The sequence below is a fragment of the Argentina anserina genome, chromosome 3, assembly GCF_933775445.1.
Source record: "Argentina anserina chromosome 3, drPotAnse1.1, whole genome shotgun sequence".
In the NCBI taxonomy this organism is placed as follows: Eukaryota; Viridiplantae; Streptophyta; class Magnoliopsida; order Rosales; family Rosaceae; genus Argentina; species Argentina anserina.
Genome location: NC_065874.1, coordinates 31,322,182 through 31,341,355, shown reverse-complemented (window position 1 = coordinate 31,341,355; position 19,174 = coordinate 31,322,182). Strand labels below are relative to the sequence as shown.

The 19,174-nt window shown below is 38.0% G+C and overlaps 2 protein-coding genes and 2 pseudogenes across 4 annotated transcripts; 3 read left to right on the top strand and 1 right to left on the bottom strand.

Annotated features, from left to right (window-relative positions):
* The first annotated feature begins 2,322 nt into the window (after positions 1-2,322).
* LOC126785857 (gamma-interferon-responsive lysosomal thiol protein) lies at positions 2,323-5,935 on the top strand. Of its 2 annotated transcripts, XM_050511520.1 has the most exons (6): positions 2,616-2,762; positions 3,132-3,516; positions 3,830-3,895; positions 4,217-4,357; positions 5,060-5,152; positions 5,396-5,935. In XM_050511520.1, the coding sequence occupies exons 2-6, from the start codon at positions 3,229-3,231 to the stop codon at positions 5,612-5,614; spliced, it is 807 nt and encodes a 268-aa protein (XP_050367477.1). In that variant the 5' UTR covers positions 2,616-2,762; positions 3,132-3,228; the 3' UTR covers positions 5,615-5,935. The 2 variants fall into 2 exon arrangements, with proteins under 2 accessions (XP_050367478.1, XP_050367477.1); XM_050511521.1 differs by lacking the exon at positions 3,132-3,516 and having other exon boundaries at positions 2,323-2,762; positions 5,396-5,927.
* LOC126787487 (putative pentatricopeptide repeat-containing protein At1g12700, mitochondrial) lies at positions 5,750-7,304 on the top strand (annotated as a pseudogene).
* Positions 7,305-8,525: 1,221 nt separating this feature from the next.
* LOC126785844 (putative pentatricopeptide repeat-containing protein At1g12700, mitochondrial) lies at positions 8,526-11,301 on the top strand (annotated as a pseudogene).
* A 1,506-nt stretch (positions 11,302-12,807) lies between these two features.
* On the bottom strand, positions 12,808-16,726 carry LOC126785840 (mechanosensitive ion channel protein 6-like). 2 transcript variants are annotated; one of them, XM_050511490.1, is made up of 5 exons: positions 14,722-16,726; positions 14,382-14,505; positions 13,746-14,039; positions 13,450-13,652; positions 12,808-13,353 (listed from the first exon to the last, which is right to left on the bottom strand). In XM_050511490.1, exons 1-5 carry the CDS (start codon positions 16,641-16,643, stop codon positions 13,062-13,064), a joined length of 2,835 nt encoding a protein of 944 aa, XP_050367447.1. In that variant the 5' UTR covers positions 16,644-16,726; the 3' UTR covers positions 12,808-13,061. The 2 variants fall into 2 exon arrangements, with proteins under 2 accessions (XP_050367447.1, XP_050367448.1); XM_050511491.1 differs by lacking the exon at positions 12,808-13,353 and having other exon boundaries at positions 13,640-13,745; positions 13,841-14,039.
* Between the last annotated feature and the right edge of the window lie 2,448 nt (positions 16,727-19,174).

Genomic DNA, 19,174 nt, shown 5'->3' with positions numbered 1-19,174 from the left:
CCAGGATCAAAATGCCACCTGAGCTAATTTTAACAGACAAAAACATTTGCTCAAATGTATAATTTTTTTTAATTTATAAAATGACAAACATACATAATTTTTTTTTAATTTACTCGAAGGATGATTGTTGCGAGAAGATACCTTGGTGTTGTTTTTTTAGTTGAACATGTCGCCTGTTTCATCATCGTTGTACCGGGGGACGTTCTCATTTATGAGAATCATTGTTGAAATGAGCAGAGTTGAGCTGACGAGGACCCTCCTTCTAGCACCAACTGTTGTGAGTAAAAAATCATGGGGTCTTGTTCACGCAGCTTGTATCCCAACGCCGATCCGTTTAACTTGCACAAAAACCGGGGTTAAAGTCAATGGCAAATAGTGCACCGGCCCATGACTCTTCGAAGTTTAAGTTAGATTCCAGGGCGGAACTCAAGTTGGTTAAGGACTTATGAATACGTTATCATTTTATGCCACAAACCTATTGCCTCAATATTGAACCTTAAATCATTCAATTCAAATTTCACCAAAAACTAACTTCAATACAAAACTTCATACTACACAAATATTCTAAACATTTCAAACTTCCAAACTGAAGTAAGTGATTAATTAAAAGTTTAAAATAATGTGCATAAATATCTTCTTTTTATGCAAACAAGTCCTCAGCATGGGAGTGACGATGGGTTTGAAGTCCTTGAACTGAATAAGACAAAAAGAAGGACGCGAAGGCAAAATAAAAACATAAAAGTAAGAAGAGTTTCGTACTATCTTTATGTTTCATTTTTTTAAATTTTTTTTGATGAAGTTGGTTTTTTTTTGCTGCGCTTCAACTTCACCTGGGTTCGAGCCCAGGTGAGTCTAGGCTAGATCCACCCCTGCTTATTGACTCATGTGTTTGTTCATGAGAGTAAGCAGGGCCCATGTGTTTGTTCATGAGAGTGATGAGAGTAAGATAGATCTGTTATTTTTTAATTTAGTGGTACTTTCTTCTTCTGGTTTTATAGTGTTAGAGATATATATTATTCACATAACTAAATTTTGTATTTTTATTAGTCTTTTTTGGAAAACCTCTTTTAATTGGGAATTTGCTACACATAGTATTGGATGATGGTCACTTTACTCACTTGGGGCATGTTTACTTAAGGGGAATGTAATGGAAAAGTAAGGGAATGATTCCGGGTTTAGAGAATTCTAGTGTTTTCTTAAACATGATGAAAAAATGTAATAAATGTGAGTCCCACCTTCTCATTAGGAATTGAACCTTAGCAATCCGGATTTCAAAATTCAAGGAGAGAGGTGGGTTTGGGATTGAAACATCATAATCAACTTTTTATGCATAAAATATCCTTATATAATTTTAATAACCTAAAATTACCCAATTATATATTAACTTTTAATGCTCAAAATATTAGATAGTTTAATTTAAATTGTATACATCACAACGTATATCTTTAGTTATATTTTCCTTCATATAAATAGTGTACTATAAGAAAAGAAACATATTCTTAAGTTCAAAAACATAATTCAATAATTTACTTGAAGTAGCTTTTATTTCAATTCCTTATAATAAATAAACAATATTCGTCGTAACTAAAAATTTCTTAATAAAATTGAAATCTCCACACACAATTTTATTCCGTATCTCATTCATTCCGTCTTCTATTCCGGGTAAATTCTATTCCAAGTAAACATCCCATTGGTTGTTCAAGTACTGCATAAGTTCCAGACCCATTCTGCTCTGTTAAAGTTGGATGCTTTTAATCAATATAAGTGCCCAAATGATGAGAAACAAGCCACTTCCTAAGTTTTTGGAACCAAGATATGGAAATGCCAAAGTTACAAAGGTTGTAAACAAACCTTTGTTTTGGCCAAGAAAGACCAATAACTTTGAGCTAGGAAAATTAGGCCAGTCAATAAGCCTCAAATTGTTTTGAAAACTTTGCATTACTGGTTATAAGGAATTCAAGATTTCTCATCTCTGTCCGAAAAATTATCTTAACGCCTCTGATCTTCCATTTAAAAGGGGTTGGTTTATATTGATGGGTAAGTGAGCTTTAACATGACGATGGCAGAGTTGGAGAAAATGAGGAAGAGAAAAATCGAGCTCTGAGAGAAAATAATGTTGTCTATATCGAAGGACTACACGAGATCTAAAATAGGGACCTCTTTCTTGGAGAATACCTTCACCCTACTTGTGTTTCATACTAGACCGAAGATCTGTGTGATCACTGTAATGTAAAAGAGAAAGCCTCCTCCCTCTCGCAGGAAAAAAAAAAAACTGAATTCTGAACAGTCAATTTGTTACAAACTGCCAAGTGAACATAGATAAGATCCCCGAATCCCGAGTCTCAATGCCATCACCATCATCATCTACTTCTGAATTTCGACCCGTTTCAGGTCACATACACACACCTTTCTCTCTTGAGTTTAACCCATTAAATTCTAGAAAACTACTTGTGTGGTAATCCCAAACTCCATATATCACAGACAAAATAGCACCCAAAAGCAAAATGGCTTCTAAATACTCATCACTAGCTCATCTCCTCTTGTTCATTTGCTCTTTCTTACTATTCCCCAAGCCCTCTTCTTCTGAGAACAACAAAGTCTCTGTGGATTTGTACTATGAAACCCTTTGTCCTGATTGCTCTGATTTCATGGTTAAACATCTGATCAAGCTCTTCGACACTGGGCTCATCTCTGCCGTTGACCTCAACCTCGTCCCTTACGGCAACGCCAGGCTCGGACCCAACAGCACCATCACTTGTCAGGTTCAAATATAATCTCTTTCTTCATTTCTTTGTATAAAAATTGAATCTTTCTTTTGTTTGATCAATAAAAATTGAGTCTTTGACTATCTTAAAACAGAGTGAATTTTCTAGTTTCTTAATTTGGTCTCTAGAAATTTGAAAACTTTAAGGTATATGGTGATGAACTCTTTCTGGGTTCTTGGTTGTGACGTTTGAATCTCTGATGAGGCAGTAATTCTTGATTTTGGATTTTTGGTTAAGAGGGTAATTGGGAATGAAAAAATGGATTAGGACCAATGAAATGCCACCTGTAACCCACAAAATTTGGGTAATGAGAGCTAATAAGTCTCTGACTTGATCTTGTTTTGGTTCATGGTTTCTCTGTAACAGGAAATCCCAACTGGCGAAACAAACTAACTCTCATTACCTACCTTATCAAACCACCAATAAACTGTTCCATTTCTCTTAAAAGCTAGCTTTCACTTCCATGGCTACCTCTAGCAAGACCCTTTCGATTTCTCTTTGTTTCTGGTTGTCGTTGTTGTTACTATGGTCTTCCCACACTTGCCCTGCTTCAGCTAGAAGTTCTCTGCCTTCAGAATCAGGCAAAGTGTCCTTGGCTTTGTACTATGAGTCCCTCTGCCCCTACAGCGCTAATTTTGTTGTGAATTACTTGGTCAAGCTGTTTGAAGATGATCTAATCTCTATTGTTGATCTCAAGCTTGTGCCTTGGGGCAACGCCAAGCTCAGAGGCAATGACTCCTTTGTTTGCCAGGTCCTCTTATCCTTCCTATTCCTTTGTTTTGTGTCTTGGTTTAATAAACTGGTGGCATTTCCTTGTCTGATACTTGATATGATTCGTCAATGTCTTCGTTCATATATATTTTTTGTACATATTTCTTAAACATTGTAGTTCAATGTAGAGATCTCTTCTTTGTAAATGCTCTAGTTCCTGGTATTTCCTTGTCTGATACTCTGCATTGTACTTTTGTTTGTTCATTCTTTTTTTCTTTAATTGTTGGGGATTCAACTGATTTGCAGTGGTCCTTTATGTGGATTTATATTGAGTGATTTCTTGTGGTTTGCAGCATGGTCCGTCTGAATGCTTATTGAACACGGTGGAAGCCTGTGCAATCAAGACCTGGCCTGCACTGGTAAGACTCAATGAAACTAGATTCCAGAATACTCTCCGAGTTCACACATGGTGTCCGAAAAAAAGAATATTCATCTGCAAATATTGTTAGTTGCGGAAAATCCCTGTTTTTTTTTTTGTTTCTAATTGTGGGCAGTTATTGATTGAAGAATCTTTTTTTTTAATCCCATTGCTATATGATTTAGCTAATTCTGATTCTTCTTGGTTAATCCGTTTGAACTTATAGTTTTGTATGGTTGGTGAATTTGGGGTTCTCCTGTATTACACAGTAACATGCTTTAATGTGAATGCTAACTCCTGATTCACCGTCACCTCTTTGCAGAATGATCATTTTCCTTTCATTTATTGTGTTGAGAGTTTGGTTTATGACCGCAAGTACCCCCAGTGGGAGTCATGCTATGAGAAACTGGGCCTGAACTCAACACCTATTACCGAATGCTACAATAGTGGAACTGGCAAAGAGGTTAGTCTTCTTGGTTTGCTATATTGGCTTATAAACTTTTCACAGATGAAAGTTGTTATGTTGGTCTTTTTTCTTGTAAAGCATATACATTCACACACTACTATTTTGTAGTATCTTTACAAGAACCAAAATCTGTGTAATACAAATAAGTAAAAGAGTGGTTTAATTACAAGGCTCATACTTATTAGTGGTACAAATTCATATTACCAATTTGTCGTTGTATATCAGTTGTTCAGTTGAATAGCTATTAATTAATCGAGAAACTAGCAAAAAACATGATAGTAGTAGGGGTAGGGAATTGCAGTTCCCTCTAATGGTAGAAAATTGCAGACATGACCTTTTCCTGATGAAAATTTTGTGTTTGAACTGAGGTACATTGTAGACTGTTAAGAGAAAATATCGATAATTTGTAGCAAGTTTGGACAAGGAAGGCTTTTTGTATGTAGGAATTTCTAATGGTAGTGCAATAGCCACTGTCCTGTGATCATGTCTGTAGAACTTTTTTTTTTTTCAACCGGACTGTGTTGGTAATGCTATGGTGAATCCTCCAAAAGGTTTTCCTGACTGTTTGTTGCGGATACACAATTTGCCAGTAGTTGTGCTAATCTGCTTTATCAGTCTTCTCCTTTTGTAGTTGGTTGTTATGCCATTCTTAATGAAAGAAAAATAGAACTTAATATAAGTGGAATTCTTTTCTGGCAGCTTGAACTACTATATGCAGCTGAGACTGATGCACTCCAACCTCCACATCAGTATGTGCCGTGGGTAGTTGTTGATGGTCAGCCACTTTATGAGGTTTGTTCTGTTGTCATGACTATCTGTGAAACTTTTCATTGCCATTACTGCTGCCATCAAGTCCAGTTATGACTATTTGTATTATTGTCATTTGATCCTGCAGAAGCAATATTTTGCATTTTATCTGTAGAACTTTAGGAAAGAAAATATATTATGACATCATCCCTTCATTGATCATTAGAATGGAGTTTTGTAAATCTATACTTGGGAATCTTTTAATGAATGACTTTTCTTCTCTCTTAGGACTATGAAAACTTTCTAAGCTATGTCTGCAACGCTTATAAAGGCACCACAATGCCCAAGGGTTGCAATGAAGTGTATCTCAATACTATCCAAATGGGGAAGGATAAGCCTAGTGATCCAGTCAGCTGTAATGATGGAAAAATACCAGCATTGTTTGGAAGAATCCAATCAACCCTAACTTCGTGGATGAGTAGGATAAACATGGCATTCTGGATGTAGATGAATCGCAGTTCAAAGTTGATCACATTTACTTCAGTTGGTTGTTAATGAAGAAAGAAACTTCATATGCTGTTAAATCTCTCTTAATTAGTGCTATGATAAATAGATATCCAGCCTGAGTATTGTAAATAGATAATGTCATTCGACGAAATGATTCACCCCAGGCCTCTCCCATGTTATTTCTTTCAATCGGATCTTAATCCAACTTGTCAAATTCAAACAGTATCCAGCAGTCTCTGCCCTCTATAAACAAACGCATTGTTCCAGATGACTACTCTTAATACTCTCATCAAATGCTATTCCCATTTGAATAAGATGGGTCTCAGCTTTTCTGTCTTTGGCAAATTCTTCAAATTGAGTCTTCACCCAACTGCCTCCACTTTCAACACTCTCATCCACGGCTTTGTTCTCCACAATCAATTGCCTGAGGCCTCACGAATTTTCGTAAAAATGCCGGATGATGATCATTGTAAGCCCAATGTGTTTACTTTCAGTACACTTATCATTTATCAAGGGCTTCTGCAACACGGGAAACAACAGTGCTGCCATTACTTTGCTAAGGAAGATGGAAGAACAAGGATGCGAGACTAACAGAGTAACTTATAGCACCATAATCGACAGCCTATGCAAGGAGACACTCATTGATGAAGCACTGAAGCTCTTCTCTGAAATGAGCAGTAGGGGGGTTACTCCAGATGTTGTCACATGTAACTGCTTGCTTCACGGGCTTTTGCATTATAGGCCAGTGGAAACAAGCTGCAAGGTTGCTTGAAGAAATGTTTCATAAAGGTGTCTTTCCAGATGCCCACACCTTCAGTTGCCTGGTTGATGCATATGGTAAGGAAGGGAAGGTTGTGGAAGCCGAAAGGGTGGTTCTTAAAACCCATAGGTGGCTCACTTATGTACGGTTACTGTTTGCGTCGGGAAATGAACGAGGCTGGACACGTTTTTGATCTTATGCTTAGCAAGGGCTCCATAATTGATGTTTGGAGTTGTAACATATTGATCAATGGATATTGCAAGGCAGAAAAGGTCGATCAGGCTGATGAGATTTTCAAGGAAATGCCTCGTATGGAATTAATTCCCAGTTTAGGTACTTACAACTCTCTTATCGATGGCTTTTACAAATCTGGGAGATTACGTGAAGCAGAAAATCTGTTCTCGGAGTTGTTAGGATGTAGCCACTTCCCAGATATTCAAACTTACAACGTGATACTTCATGGGCTGTGTAGCAACCGGAAACTTTGTTCGGCATTAGAAATGTTTGAAGAGATGGAAGCCAACAAATTGGAACTTGATATTGTATCTTACAATATTATTATTGAAGGTTTGTGTAAAGCTGGAATGATCGAATCCGCAATAGATCGCTTCAGTGGTTTATCATCAAGGGGAGTTCAGCCAGATGTTTGGACATACAATATACTGATTCAGGGACTTTGTCTCCAGGATTAATAGTTGAAGCAGAAAAGTTGCCGAGACAAATGGGAGGGAAAGGATGTCCTCCGGATGGTTGCACCTATAACCTCATGATCCGAGGCTTGTTAACTAACAATAAGACATCATTGGCAGTGGAACTTATTCTAGAAAAATGAGGAAGTATGGATTCTCTGTAGATGCATCGACTACGGAATTGATATATAGTTTACTGATTAAGGATGTAGTGGATCCAGCTTTGTTGCATTTTTTTTAAAATTTCACGATAAAGTTAATTTGAACTTTAACAAGCTCAGGTATGCAATTTCTTCACCGCTCCAAAGGTTTTGGATTCCTGTTGCTGTTTATTTTTTGTCATTCATTTAAATAGATTAGGAATTATAGATTGCAGTTCTGACTGTCTGTGATGCAGGATTAGGAGTTTCTCCTTCCACTTGCTTAGTTTCTTATTTATCTTGACCTTGGTGTTTGCAACTATAATTATGAGTTTTGACCCTTATAATCGTCTTAAAATCTAGGCAGTTGAGTATATGCTTCTCTGAAGAGTAAGTTCATATGTTGCACACATTTGGGGTTGATTTCCATTGAGTCTTTTGGCGTGCCCTTGAAGCTAGCCACCTATGGGTTTTAAGAATATGCGACCCAGCATGGTATGATACTATGAATTCACACAATCATCACATCCAATTTTTCCCGTGTGCACATAGGAAAGCATTTGATATTTGGGGCCAATTTTGATCCTCATAGGTCGCATATATGTCTTGTACCAGACGATGACATCTCGTGGAGGCTTTTGCCTTCATGGTAGTCTGTTTTCAAGAAACAAACATACGGTATAAGTAATGGTATCATGAACTAGTTTCATATCGAGCTTTTTAGCCTTGCAATATCCGTTGATCAATATGCTACAACTCTAAACATCAACCATGAGCCCTTGCTAATCATCATATCAAAAATACTGCTAGCCTTTTCCATTTCACTATGCAAACAGTAGCCGTCCATAAAGAAACTATATGTCATCTCAGGCTTAATGTGCCTCTAAATAGCCATTTGAACCAAACTTCGGCTTCCATGCCCATCCCTTTCATATATATATATATATATCAACCACAACGTAAACAACCTTTACTTGAGCATTTCCATATCTCAGTGCCACAAACTTAGGAAGAGGCATGTTTCTCATAATTTGGGCATCCGATCACTTATCATATTGGTTAAAAGCATCCAACTTTATCAAGTAAAAATATGTCCAAAACTTACGCATTAGCTAAAAAGTATTTTGAAATTTGGCTAGATTCGTTTACCTTTAATCTCTAGTGGAGTAACTTAAATGTACAAGTTTTATAGTTAAATTTAGCTATCTAGAATTGAGAGAGAATAAATTTTCTAACGTTAAATTTATAATTCAACTGTCAAAATATTTACTAGAACATGACTCATTAACCGTACATTTCAGCTATAGTTTGAATCTGACGCTGCGAAGCTCATCTCTTGAATCTGACAAATATGATGACGATGCTCAGCCACAGCACACGAGGTATTCTTTCTCCTTGTCTTCCCGCTGCTCTCAGCAATACCATGGCTTTGTTTCATTCGAGAGGAACCCATGTGGTGAAAGTGAGTAATGCTGAAGATGCCTTGAAGGTGTTCGACGAAATGATTCACTCGCGGCCTCTGCCTCCTGTGATTCGTTTCAATCAAATATCGACCCAACTTGTCAAATTCAAAGAGTACCCAGCAGTCATCGCCCTCTATAAACAAATGCTCCTGCGTCGGATTGTTCCTGATGACTATACTCTTAATATTCTCATCAACTGCTATTCCCATTTGAATGAGATGGGTCTCAGCTTTTCTGTCTTTGGAAAATTCTTCAAATTGGGTCTTCACCCAGATGTTATTACCTTCTCCACTCTCATCCACGGCTTTGTTCTCCACAATCAATTGCCTGAGGCCTCACGAATTTTCGTTAAAATGCTGGAGGATGGTCATTGTAAGCCCAATGTGTTTACTTTCAGTACGCTTATCAAGGGCTTGTGTAAGGTGGGGAACAAAGATGCTGCTCTTACTTTACTTGGGAAGATGGGAGAAAGAGGATGCGAGCCTGACATGGTTTCGTATAGCACCATAATCCACAGCCTTTGCAAGGATACACTCATTGATGAAGCACTGGAGCTCTTCTCTGAAATGAGCAGTAGGGGGATTGCTCCAGATGTCGTCACTTATAACTGCTTGATTCAGGGTCATTGCAATTTAGGCAGGTGCAATGAAGCTAAAAGGCTGTTGGATGACATGTTGCATAAAGGTGTCTTTCCAAATGTCCGCACCTTCAATATCTTGGTTGATGCGTACGGTAAAGAAGGTAATGTCGTGGAAGCCGTAGGTGTGGTTCAGATTATGATGCAGAGACATATTGAGCCTGATACCTTTACATACAATTCCCTCATGGACGGTTACTGTTTGTGAGGGGACATGGAAGAGGCGCAACGCGTTTTTGCTCTTATGCTTGACAAGGGCTCCATAATTGATGTTTGGAGTTGTAATATATTGATCAACGGATATTGCAAGGCAAAAAAGGTCGATCAGGCTTATGCAATTTTCAAGGAAATGCCTCGTATGGAATTAATTCCCTGCTCAGTTACTTACAACTCTCTAATTGATGGTTTTTACAAATCTGGGAGACTACAAGAAGCAGAAAAGCTATTCTCGGAGATGCTAGGTTGTGGCCACTTCCCAGATATTCGAACTTACAACGTGATACTTCATGGTCTGTGTAGCAACCAGAAACTTTGTTCGGCATCAGAATTGCTTGAAAAGATGGAAGCCAACAAATTGGAACTTGATGTTGTATCTTACAATATTATTATTGAGGGTTTGTGTAAAGCTGGAATGATTGAATCTGCAATAGATCGTTTCAATGGTTTATCATCAAAGGGAGTTCAGCCAGATGTCAGGACATACACTATACTGATTCAGGGACTTTGTCTCCAGGGATTAATAGTTGAAGCAGAAAAGTTGCTGAGAGAAATGGGAGGAAAAGGATGTCCTCCGGATGGTTGCACCTATAACATCATGATCCGAGGCTTGTTAAACAACAATAAGACATCTTGGGCAGTGGAACTTATTCTAGAAATGAGGACGTATGGATTCTCTGCAGATGCATCAACTACGGAATTGATATATAATTTACTGATTAAGGATGTAGTGGATCCAGCTTTGTTGCAGTTCTTTAAAATTTCAGGTATGCAATTTCTTCAGATCTCCAAAGGTTTTTGATTCCTATTGCTGTTTATATTTTGTCATTCATTTAAATCTGAAGAGTAAGCTCATATATTGCACTCATTTGGGGAATGATTTCCATTTGAGTCTTTTGCCGTGCCATGGAAACTAGCCACCTTTGGGACTTTAATGGTGTTTTTAATGGTTTTAACTCTAGGCAGTTAAGCATATGCTTCTCTGAAGCTAGCCACCTATGGGGTTTTATATGATGGTCATTTGAGTATTTTGGTGTGCCCTGAAAGCTTGCCTCTATTTTTTATCTTGCTGTTTTGAAAGGTTTTATAGCACCTTCTCGGTTTTCTGCAGTTATATTTGTTTTGCCGTATATGATGCGGTATTCTGTTGATGCTTACAAGTTTCAGGGTTTTATGGAATGGATTCCTGTATATTCAAATATTTATGGTATTGACTTACTCATATAATTGAATTTTTAATTTGCAGGGTGATACAAGTCTGGTCTCAGGTCTGAGGATTAGCAGTTCCTGGGAATCAAGGACAAATATTGGAGGCAAGACCTTCATCTTAAAACCTGTGAGCAAAGAATGACAAGGGGAGAGGTGCAAAGGACAGGTTGAATGAACGAGAGGGAGGGTTGAAGAAACACCTCCCTAAAGTCTTCATTATTTCTTTGAATACTAGATGATAATGTTCCTAGAGTCATTACTTAAGTTACAGGGAGTTCCTGGGGGCTTTGGGTTGTAGCTTTTGTTCTTTTGTATCACTCTTCGAAAGAAACTAAACTATTACACGATGACTGCTTTTTCTTGGTCGGTTATGTCAGGGCATTCGATTTCGAAAGATTGTCTGCACAAATCATTCCAGCATATAAAGTAACAATGAACAGAACTAGCTAACCCAACTGGTTCATCAAGTTTACCAAGTTTCCTTCAGGATAAATATCTTTCTAGAATACAATATCATTTACTGATCCAACTCCTTACTGATTTCTAGGGTTTGCTCGATGATTAATTGGCATCCTTCAACTTGTAAAAAGCATCTTTTACTTGCTGAGGAAGTGCGAAGTATATCATAACTAATTATCTAGACATCTCACAGGCTGCAAGGTGTTCAATGACTTTTTATAGACCCCAGTTGTGCATCAGCCTCTTTTAAAGAATGTTCTGCAACCCCGAACATGAATTGCAAGTCTCCAACAACTGGGATATGATTGTCGCAAATATATATTGTACCAGTTGATGGCATCCTCCTCTTCTGAGTTGTTCTGCTTCCTGTTTTGTATAGACAACCAATCAACCATATACCATCTCCAGCTCTCTCTCTCTCTCTCTCTCTCTCTCTCTCTCTCTCTCTCTCTCTCTCTCTCTCTCTCTCTAACAAACTATCCAGATGCATATACACTTGCAAATGGTAGCATAGACTAACAAAAGCTATTTAAGCATTTAACTATATACTTACAAATTTGGGTGCTCACATTAAGCAACTACTAACTTCTTGAGATAAACCGATCAAACTGCGTTTCACGTATGTCATCCTGTCTGATCAGAAGAGTCTCCTATAGCATAAACTTAGGGGGGTGTATTCAATTAGGATTCTATAGGATTTTCTTATATTTGAAGAATATTTTGAAATCGTGTGGTATTCAATTAAGATTTTAAACAATCTATTGAAATCTCAAGGTATTCAATTAAGATTTCAAAAACTTCTATGAATTCTGGTGGTATTCAAAAATCGATTGATTTTGAATGATTTCATTTATTAGTTGATTTTGTTGGATTTTGAAGTATTTTTACATTATATCATGCTTGTTAGAAATCAAGCATCTAGACATGAGATTTTGATATATTTTTTTTCTCTCTCTCTCTCTCTCTCAACAAGATCCAAAATTTTTATGTTCTTATTTTAATCATGTGTTTTATTTTAATTGCTCAAATCAATTTTATGGATTTTTCTTGTGATTTGGTATAATTGTTGTAGGCAAAAAATAAATGATGGTTGTTTTTATAATTGTACTAATAGTTGCAATAAAGAATGTCGTTCCGATGAATTTTCTCCTGAAATATAAAATGATGAAAAACTTGATATGGAAGACGAGAATCTTGAACTACTTTCTCAAAATCAACTACAACAAAGAGCAGAGGCTAATGCTTGGAAACTATTGCTGAAGCTATGTGGGAAAATAGACCACGGAATGGTGATAATGAAAGTTAAGAAGATAACAATGATATTGAAGGCAATGTGAATGAAAATAATGAGGACAATGCGAATAAGAGGGATCATGAAGACTATGATGACAATGAGGTCGGAATGGATGAGTATGCAACCTCTTAATGTAATTTTCTAATAATCTTTGCAATTTTCACTATATAATATTTGGTTGTTTTTATATTTTTATTACTTTGTAAAATACATTATTATTTTGTAATTTATTAAAAAAAAGATAACCAACTTATTAATTCTCCATGTTCTATATTTTATTATTTAATAATAATATAAAAATCATACATGCACTTGTGAAATCCAAGCAAATCAAGACAAATCTGGTCAATACAATACAATGAAATCTGGCTGAATCTATGTGGAGTTGAAATAATCTATGGATTTTCAGAATCCGTTGATTATAATAAATCAATCAAAATCATTTGAAATCAGAGTTGAATACACCCCCTTAGTCATTTCTCTTTGGTTCTACAATTCAGCAAGTGGTCCTACACTCTAGTATAGATTATTACATCCTCATTGGCGAGGTCAGACTTCCGAATTCCCTTGCATCTTTCATTTAGCTCGTGGTTGCTGAGAAATTTGAGGGAGGCAGACCAGTGGTGGGTGTGGGAGGCATGCCGCGGACATTTATGTCGATAGGCAGCAGGCGATACTGGATGTCCAGCTCCTGGAAGATCCTGACCATCTCTTCAAGTAGAAGAGCTCTTCTTTCCCACTTTTCTCCCACATCTTGGAAGTTCATTTTATGTGTAATCCACAGTGCAAACTTCATACTTTTTAAGTCTTCTACATCCTTCAGAACAATCATTGGATCAGCGTACCAGTGCTCCTTCTTATTTACAATGTAACTGTTAATGCAACCAAAGGAAATAATTGGTTAACATACATTGAAATAACATAATAACCTAAATTATGAAGTAGCATGAGACTTTTTGCTCATATACCTTATCATTCTCTGTTTCATAGCAGCAATCTTATCTGCTGGAGTAGACACATGGACAGAGAACTCAACAGCATCTCCTGTGTCCGGACTACGATAGTAGTTAATGATGGGCTTCGTTGAAAGGGTACTGTTTGGGTACACGATTCTCATGTTATCATACCTTAGAAAAACTGTAGTCAAGATGTTCATTTCTTCTACAATCATCTGAGAGCCATTGGTAAGACAAATTTTAGACCAGAGACACGAACGTGTGAGAAATTTTTATAGAATTTGACACAGGTAGAGATGGAAACTTACCTGCACACCATCAATTTCACATCGATCGCCCACATCAAAGGGGTGAATCACGAATAAAAATATGACTGCTTCAAAAATTGTCTTGCAAGTATTACCAAAAACAAAGGCCACAACCACAAGCTGAGAAGTAGCAAAAACAATATTCTCGCTGGTGACAATATTCAGCACAAGAAGCCAGATGATTACAATGACAATGCCAACAAGTACGTCCACCACGATTCGAAGTCTGTTCACTGCTGTTTTGGTGTCATTCAGTGTCAAAGCAAGTGCCCTCCGTTCTCTGAAGCAGTTGACCTGGACAAGTAATGAGCACCAAGTGTTAGATGTACAAATGAAACTTAAATTTCAAAACCAGAGGAGATCGTACTATCCTTCAGACAATGTTTTGAAGAGATAGCCGGGGCTGCTATGGTTCAAGTTTATGTGTTTATCTATGCAGTCAAAGACAAAACTGCTGCCTATGAGGCTATTATGAGCATGTGAAATTTTTTTGTTGATGAACTTGTTCTATTCCTCTTTCCCTGCCTTACTATTTTGGATTTCTAAGTTGGGGTATTAGGAAACCTACATGACCATATATACCTTAATTAACACCTAACAAAGTGTCCATTAGACAACTTGACAGTTGATGCTTACCACCCAATTTTTCAAGGAAGTTTTGCGGATTCTCCTCGTCTCAGAGGAGCCTTCAAAGAGACTCATGGTCTTCAAAGCCTCCTCTTCTCCCATGAAACGCAACAAATCCTCCATGCATATGTACCTGCAAGAAAATGAGTAGACTGGATTTGTTTAAATGATGAAATCTAATGATTAACATAAAAAGGACAATGCACACATACTACAATCGAATTAATATCTAAACACCAGAATAGCACATTTTGGAGAAACAAATAGGACCACCATAACACAGTCAAGCCAAGTTAAGAATGCAATTGATCTCACTAAAACACCGAAATGGAAAGGAATTGATACATACTTGGAGCCAGGCCGAGCCACATTGCGAAATATCTGTTTAGCTGCAGCCTTTGCCTCAACTTCACTTTTGATCTTAGTATCACCTTCATCTGGCTCTGTGGTATCCAGAATTTGCTCATCAAGTGTCGTAAGATGCCCTTTTCTAACAATGTTCATTAGTCTCTTCATATTCCAAGCCGACACATTCCTTGGATTGAGCCTATGCAAGTGATCTATGGTGATTGAAGCCTCCTCCGATTTCTTGGACATTGTTGGCCTCGGAAATTTGCTACTTTTCGCTGCAAGTCCCCCACTTGCAGCAATCAACGGCCCGCTCCTCCCAGAGCCACTCCCAACTGCCCTCCCAATTCTCGCAGATGGAAATGCATTTGATCTGAGGTCAGAAGACATAGTCACCCCAGCAGCACTTTGTAGCTTCCTTACCTCATCGGCAAACCTCTCTTCTTCATCCTCCGCATTCTGTACCTCAATCAATGGCCGCCCAGAGAGAGTTTGGATCACATACTGATTAAACAGCGCGTCCTGAATCCGATCAAAGTAGGATCTAACGTGGAAAGAAGAAGCCAGCACCTTGACAACCAATGTCTTCACCAACCAAAGCAAAACCCCAATCAATAGACAAAGCAACCCTTTAGTCACATACTCAAGGGTTTTGTTATTGGTTTCCTCCTCAACCTTCCTGATTAACATAAAATGCCAAGCTAACAAAACAAACCCAAGCCAAATACAGTTCTGCACAGGCTTTCTGATCCCATACACAAAATACAACACCCTCTTGCGCAGCAAGAAATTCCTTTCAACGAAGAACACCATGATCTTTATCACCCAACCCGAAACCAGCCTCCCACAAATTGACACCAAAATCAGCACCTCCCATTTCCACAGCTTCAATTTCCACAAATACATCTGCCTCAAAACCCTAATACAAAGCGAGCATACCAAGGCAGCTATGATCAAAACCAAACTAAGCCATTGTAGAAATGTCAATGCATTAAAGTTTACATTCTTGTACTCATCAGGTAAATCCTCCTCCAGAAAAGGATCATCGTCGTCGTCGTCACCGCCGCCTTTGCCTAACATGCCCGATCTCATCGGACCCGATTTCGGGACACGGCCGTCGTCCCATCCTTCAGGTGGGTCCATCAATCTAGACTTAGTCTTCATCCTCAACAAATCAGACTTGTTGTTGTTCTGAAATGACATCTCTCGCCGGAACGACTTGTTTGACGTGCACTTAAGGACGTCAGCGCCGCCGCTGCTCAACCTGTCGCTACGACGTCGTTCGTCCTCAACTACCGAGTCCCGGTTTCGTCTCCTAACCGAATCGTTCGGCATATCAGGGAGGTCCGACGGTGCCGGCGACTGAAACGACACTTTTAGCTCCCTTGACGTCTGTGATATCCTCGGCGACTCCGCCAGCGGCGGTTTCTGTAACTCGTCCATCTCCAAATCCATGTCCAACGACACATCGCCGCCACCGCCTCCCCCTCTCTGCTTATTAAGGAACTGCCCTATCAGCTTCGTCGGCGGATCCTCCTCCGGCGTCGCAGTTTGCCTCCCTTTCTGCGCGAACTGAAATCCACCGCTTCCGGCGGCGGTGTTGCTCCTCTCGTCCTCCGTCCAGAGATCTATACTGTTTTCCCCCCAAATTTTCCCGACGTGATGTTTAGTGGGGTCCACTTCCCTGGCGCTGTCGGATACTACTGAGGAACTGCCCTCGTCGATCTTGACAATGACCTCTTTGCGGTGGTCCGGCAAATCGGAGGTGGTGGCTGCCCGGGTGTGGTGATCATTTAGAATCGGAAGCTCCTCGTGACTGGTGTCTTCTACTGATCCGGCAGATATCTTCCTCATGTGTTTGCTCGAGCCATGGGATTTGAATGTTTTCTTTAGCGAAAAATCCATTGCACAGTACTGATTCATCAACCAAATATATCAGATTCATCATTTCACAGATATCAACTGGAACACTGAGCCTCAATCATAACCGAAAAGGCGAAACACGGGCAAAAACGGGTAAAGAGAGTGAGTCACCACATCTATTTATTTTTTATTCGTTTTACCTATTAATTATATATTTAATTAATTAAAAAAAATTCAGATCCTTAAATTTGTCTGCAGAGGACTCTCGTCTTTTTCTTGGTTTTTGATGAGTTCATCGATTCCATTCACTCCAATTTACAATTAAATTCTAATGTTTCTTATTCTTTCGATCGAAAACGTCTTCTACTCTTCCCAATCCCTAAAACCAATAAAATTTTCTGTACACATTGAGGCTTCAATGTTTTATTCCTCTCCCAATCTCTCATTCTCATCCATCACCCAAATTACCCAATCTTTCTACTTTCTTTCTTTTTGTCCTTTGACGGTGATTCGAGAGATATTTCGGCTTTCAAGTTTCAATCGGTGTAGGCTGAGAGCCTGAGACACAATTCAAATAGGTATTGAATGTTTGTCACTTTGTCAGTTTTGATATCGGAATCATCTTTTGAAATTGATCATTTGATTACTGCTTTGTGGATTATAATCAAATAATAGTTCAATCTAAATATCTAATATGCAATTGTATCTTCCATTGTGATATTCGTTGAAAATTTGGGTATCAATTGCTAATCTATTACTACTTTTTCCAATTATTAATACAGGTGTAATTGAAACTTGGAGTTGCAATTCAGTCTTGATCCGATAGAAAGAAAAAAGAAGAGAAAAAACTTGGAGTGTCAAAGCTATCAAAACTCAAGTTGCCCAAATAAAAGAAGCATTAACAAAATTATCTGAAATAAGTGATGATGGTAAAGTGTGTAGGGATGCTAGTTCTTTGGTAAATGGTGAGTTTTCAAGTTTTGATTTTGTTCTAAGTTTGGTCATTTGGCATGACATTTTGTACAAGATCAACTTGGTGAGTAAAAAGTTACAATCAAAAGATATGCTTCTTGATGTTGCTGTGAAGAATCTGGAGGGACTTGTTTCTTATTTTTGAAAAGTATAGGGAAGATGGGTTAAATTCATCCATGAGTGAAGCTAAAGAAATAGCACTATTGATGGGAATAGAGCCCGTCTTTCCTATAAAACGTCATGTTTGCATAAAAAAACATTTTGATGAAATTCCAAACACTGAAAGAGAACAACAATCTGCTCTAGAGTCCTTTAGAACTGATTACTTTCTTGTTTTAGTGGATATGGCTCTTTCTCAATTAAAAAGCAGGTTTGAGCAAATGAAAACATTTGAATCTATTTTTGGTTTTCTGTTTGATGCATCAAAGTTGGCTTATTTGGATGATCATGAATTGAGAAGTTGTTGTTTGAATCTTGAAAATGCTTTGAGAAATGGTGAGGCTTCTGACATTGATGCAAAATATTTGCTTATGGAGTTACAAATTTTGTAGGAAATGATGCCAAGTGAGGCCTATGAAACAAATAAGCCTTGGTCATCCATTGAAATTATGGAGTTTGCAAAGAGAGCGGATATGTTTCCAACTGTTATGATTGCTTACAAGGTTTTATTAACTATACCGGTGACTGTAGCTTATGCGGAACGAAGTTTCTCAAAACTGAAATTGTTGAAGTCTTATCTAAGGGCTATTATGAGTCAAGAGAGGTTGAATGGGTTAGCAATTTTAACCATTGAAGGAAATATGCTAGCAAATGTTGACTATGAGAAGATAATTGATGATTTTGCTTCAAAAAATGCAAGAATACATCATTTTAGATGATTTGTCTGTTTATGTCCCACTTGTTATATCATGTTCTTTTTATTTAATAAAATCGGCGTGGGGATGAGCCGTCCATTGAGTTCCAAACTCCTAAAAATTTCAGTGTTCTGTACAAATTGTTTATCATATGGGGGCACAAAATTTATACCCCCTGGGCACCACAAAGCTCAGATCCGGCCCTGGAAAACAGTCACAGCTTTGTAGAGAAGAAGATTACTACAAAAGAAGCTATACAATGACAGAAAATTTATACGATTTTTCTCTTCAGAGGAACTGCTTGTGTATCAAGCAACATCAGATGCAGTTATCATTTTCTTTTTCATGATCAGCAAAGCAGAACATCAAATGCATGCTCGACATTTGAAACCAATTAGCATAGTTGTGATAAACACTTTGTCATAAACTTAATAACTTAATAGTTGAAATCTGTTCGTTAGGGTTGTATGATTATATCTCATCCAAATGACTCGAGAATTTGTAATGTACTATGATATAATTCTATAAGCTCTGCAAAGCTCAAGTTGAAACAGCAAACAATGCACTAACAAACTGCAGAACCTAGCTCATATCAATCTTACGCAGAATACAATATATCATCTAAACAGATCTCCAAAAATTCAATTTCGAAAAATGAGTAGGCATAAATTGTGGTAATTGGAGACGTACTCTGCTGCTTGAGGCGATTGATGGCCTCTTCAAACGGAAACCCTCTTCTCCCCTCAATTGTCAAATAAACCTTCG

Bases quoted from the DNA above. Each gene is read 5' to 3' on its own strand.
- LOC126785857 (XM_050511520.1), top strand. From the start codon at position 3,229: ATGGCTACCTCTAGCAAGACCCTTTCGATTTCTCTTTGTTTCTGGTTG. The intron at 3,896-4,216 runs GTAAGACTCAAT...ACCTCTTTGCAG, and splicing joins TCAAGACCTGGCCTGCACTG to AATGATCATTTTCCTTTCAT. The intron at 5,153-5,395 runs GTTTGTTCTGTT...CTTCTCTCTTAG, and splicing joins ATGGTCAGCCACTTTATGAG to GACTATGAAAACTTTCTAAG.
- LOC126785840 (XM_050511490.1), bottom strand. From the start codon at position 16,643: ATGAATCAGTACTGTGCAATGGATTTTTCGCTAAAGAAAACATTCAAA. The intron at 14,040-14,381 runs GTAAGCATCAAC...TTACTTGTCCAG, and splicing joins CTTCCTTGAAAAATTGGGTG to GTCAACTGCTTCAGAGAACG. The intron at 13,354-13,449 runs GTATATGAGCAA...TTGCATTAACAG, and splicing joins ATGAAACAGAGAATGATAAG to TTACATTGTAAATAAGAAGG.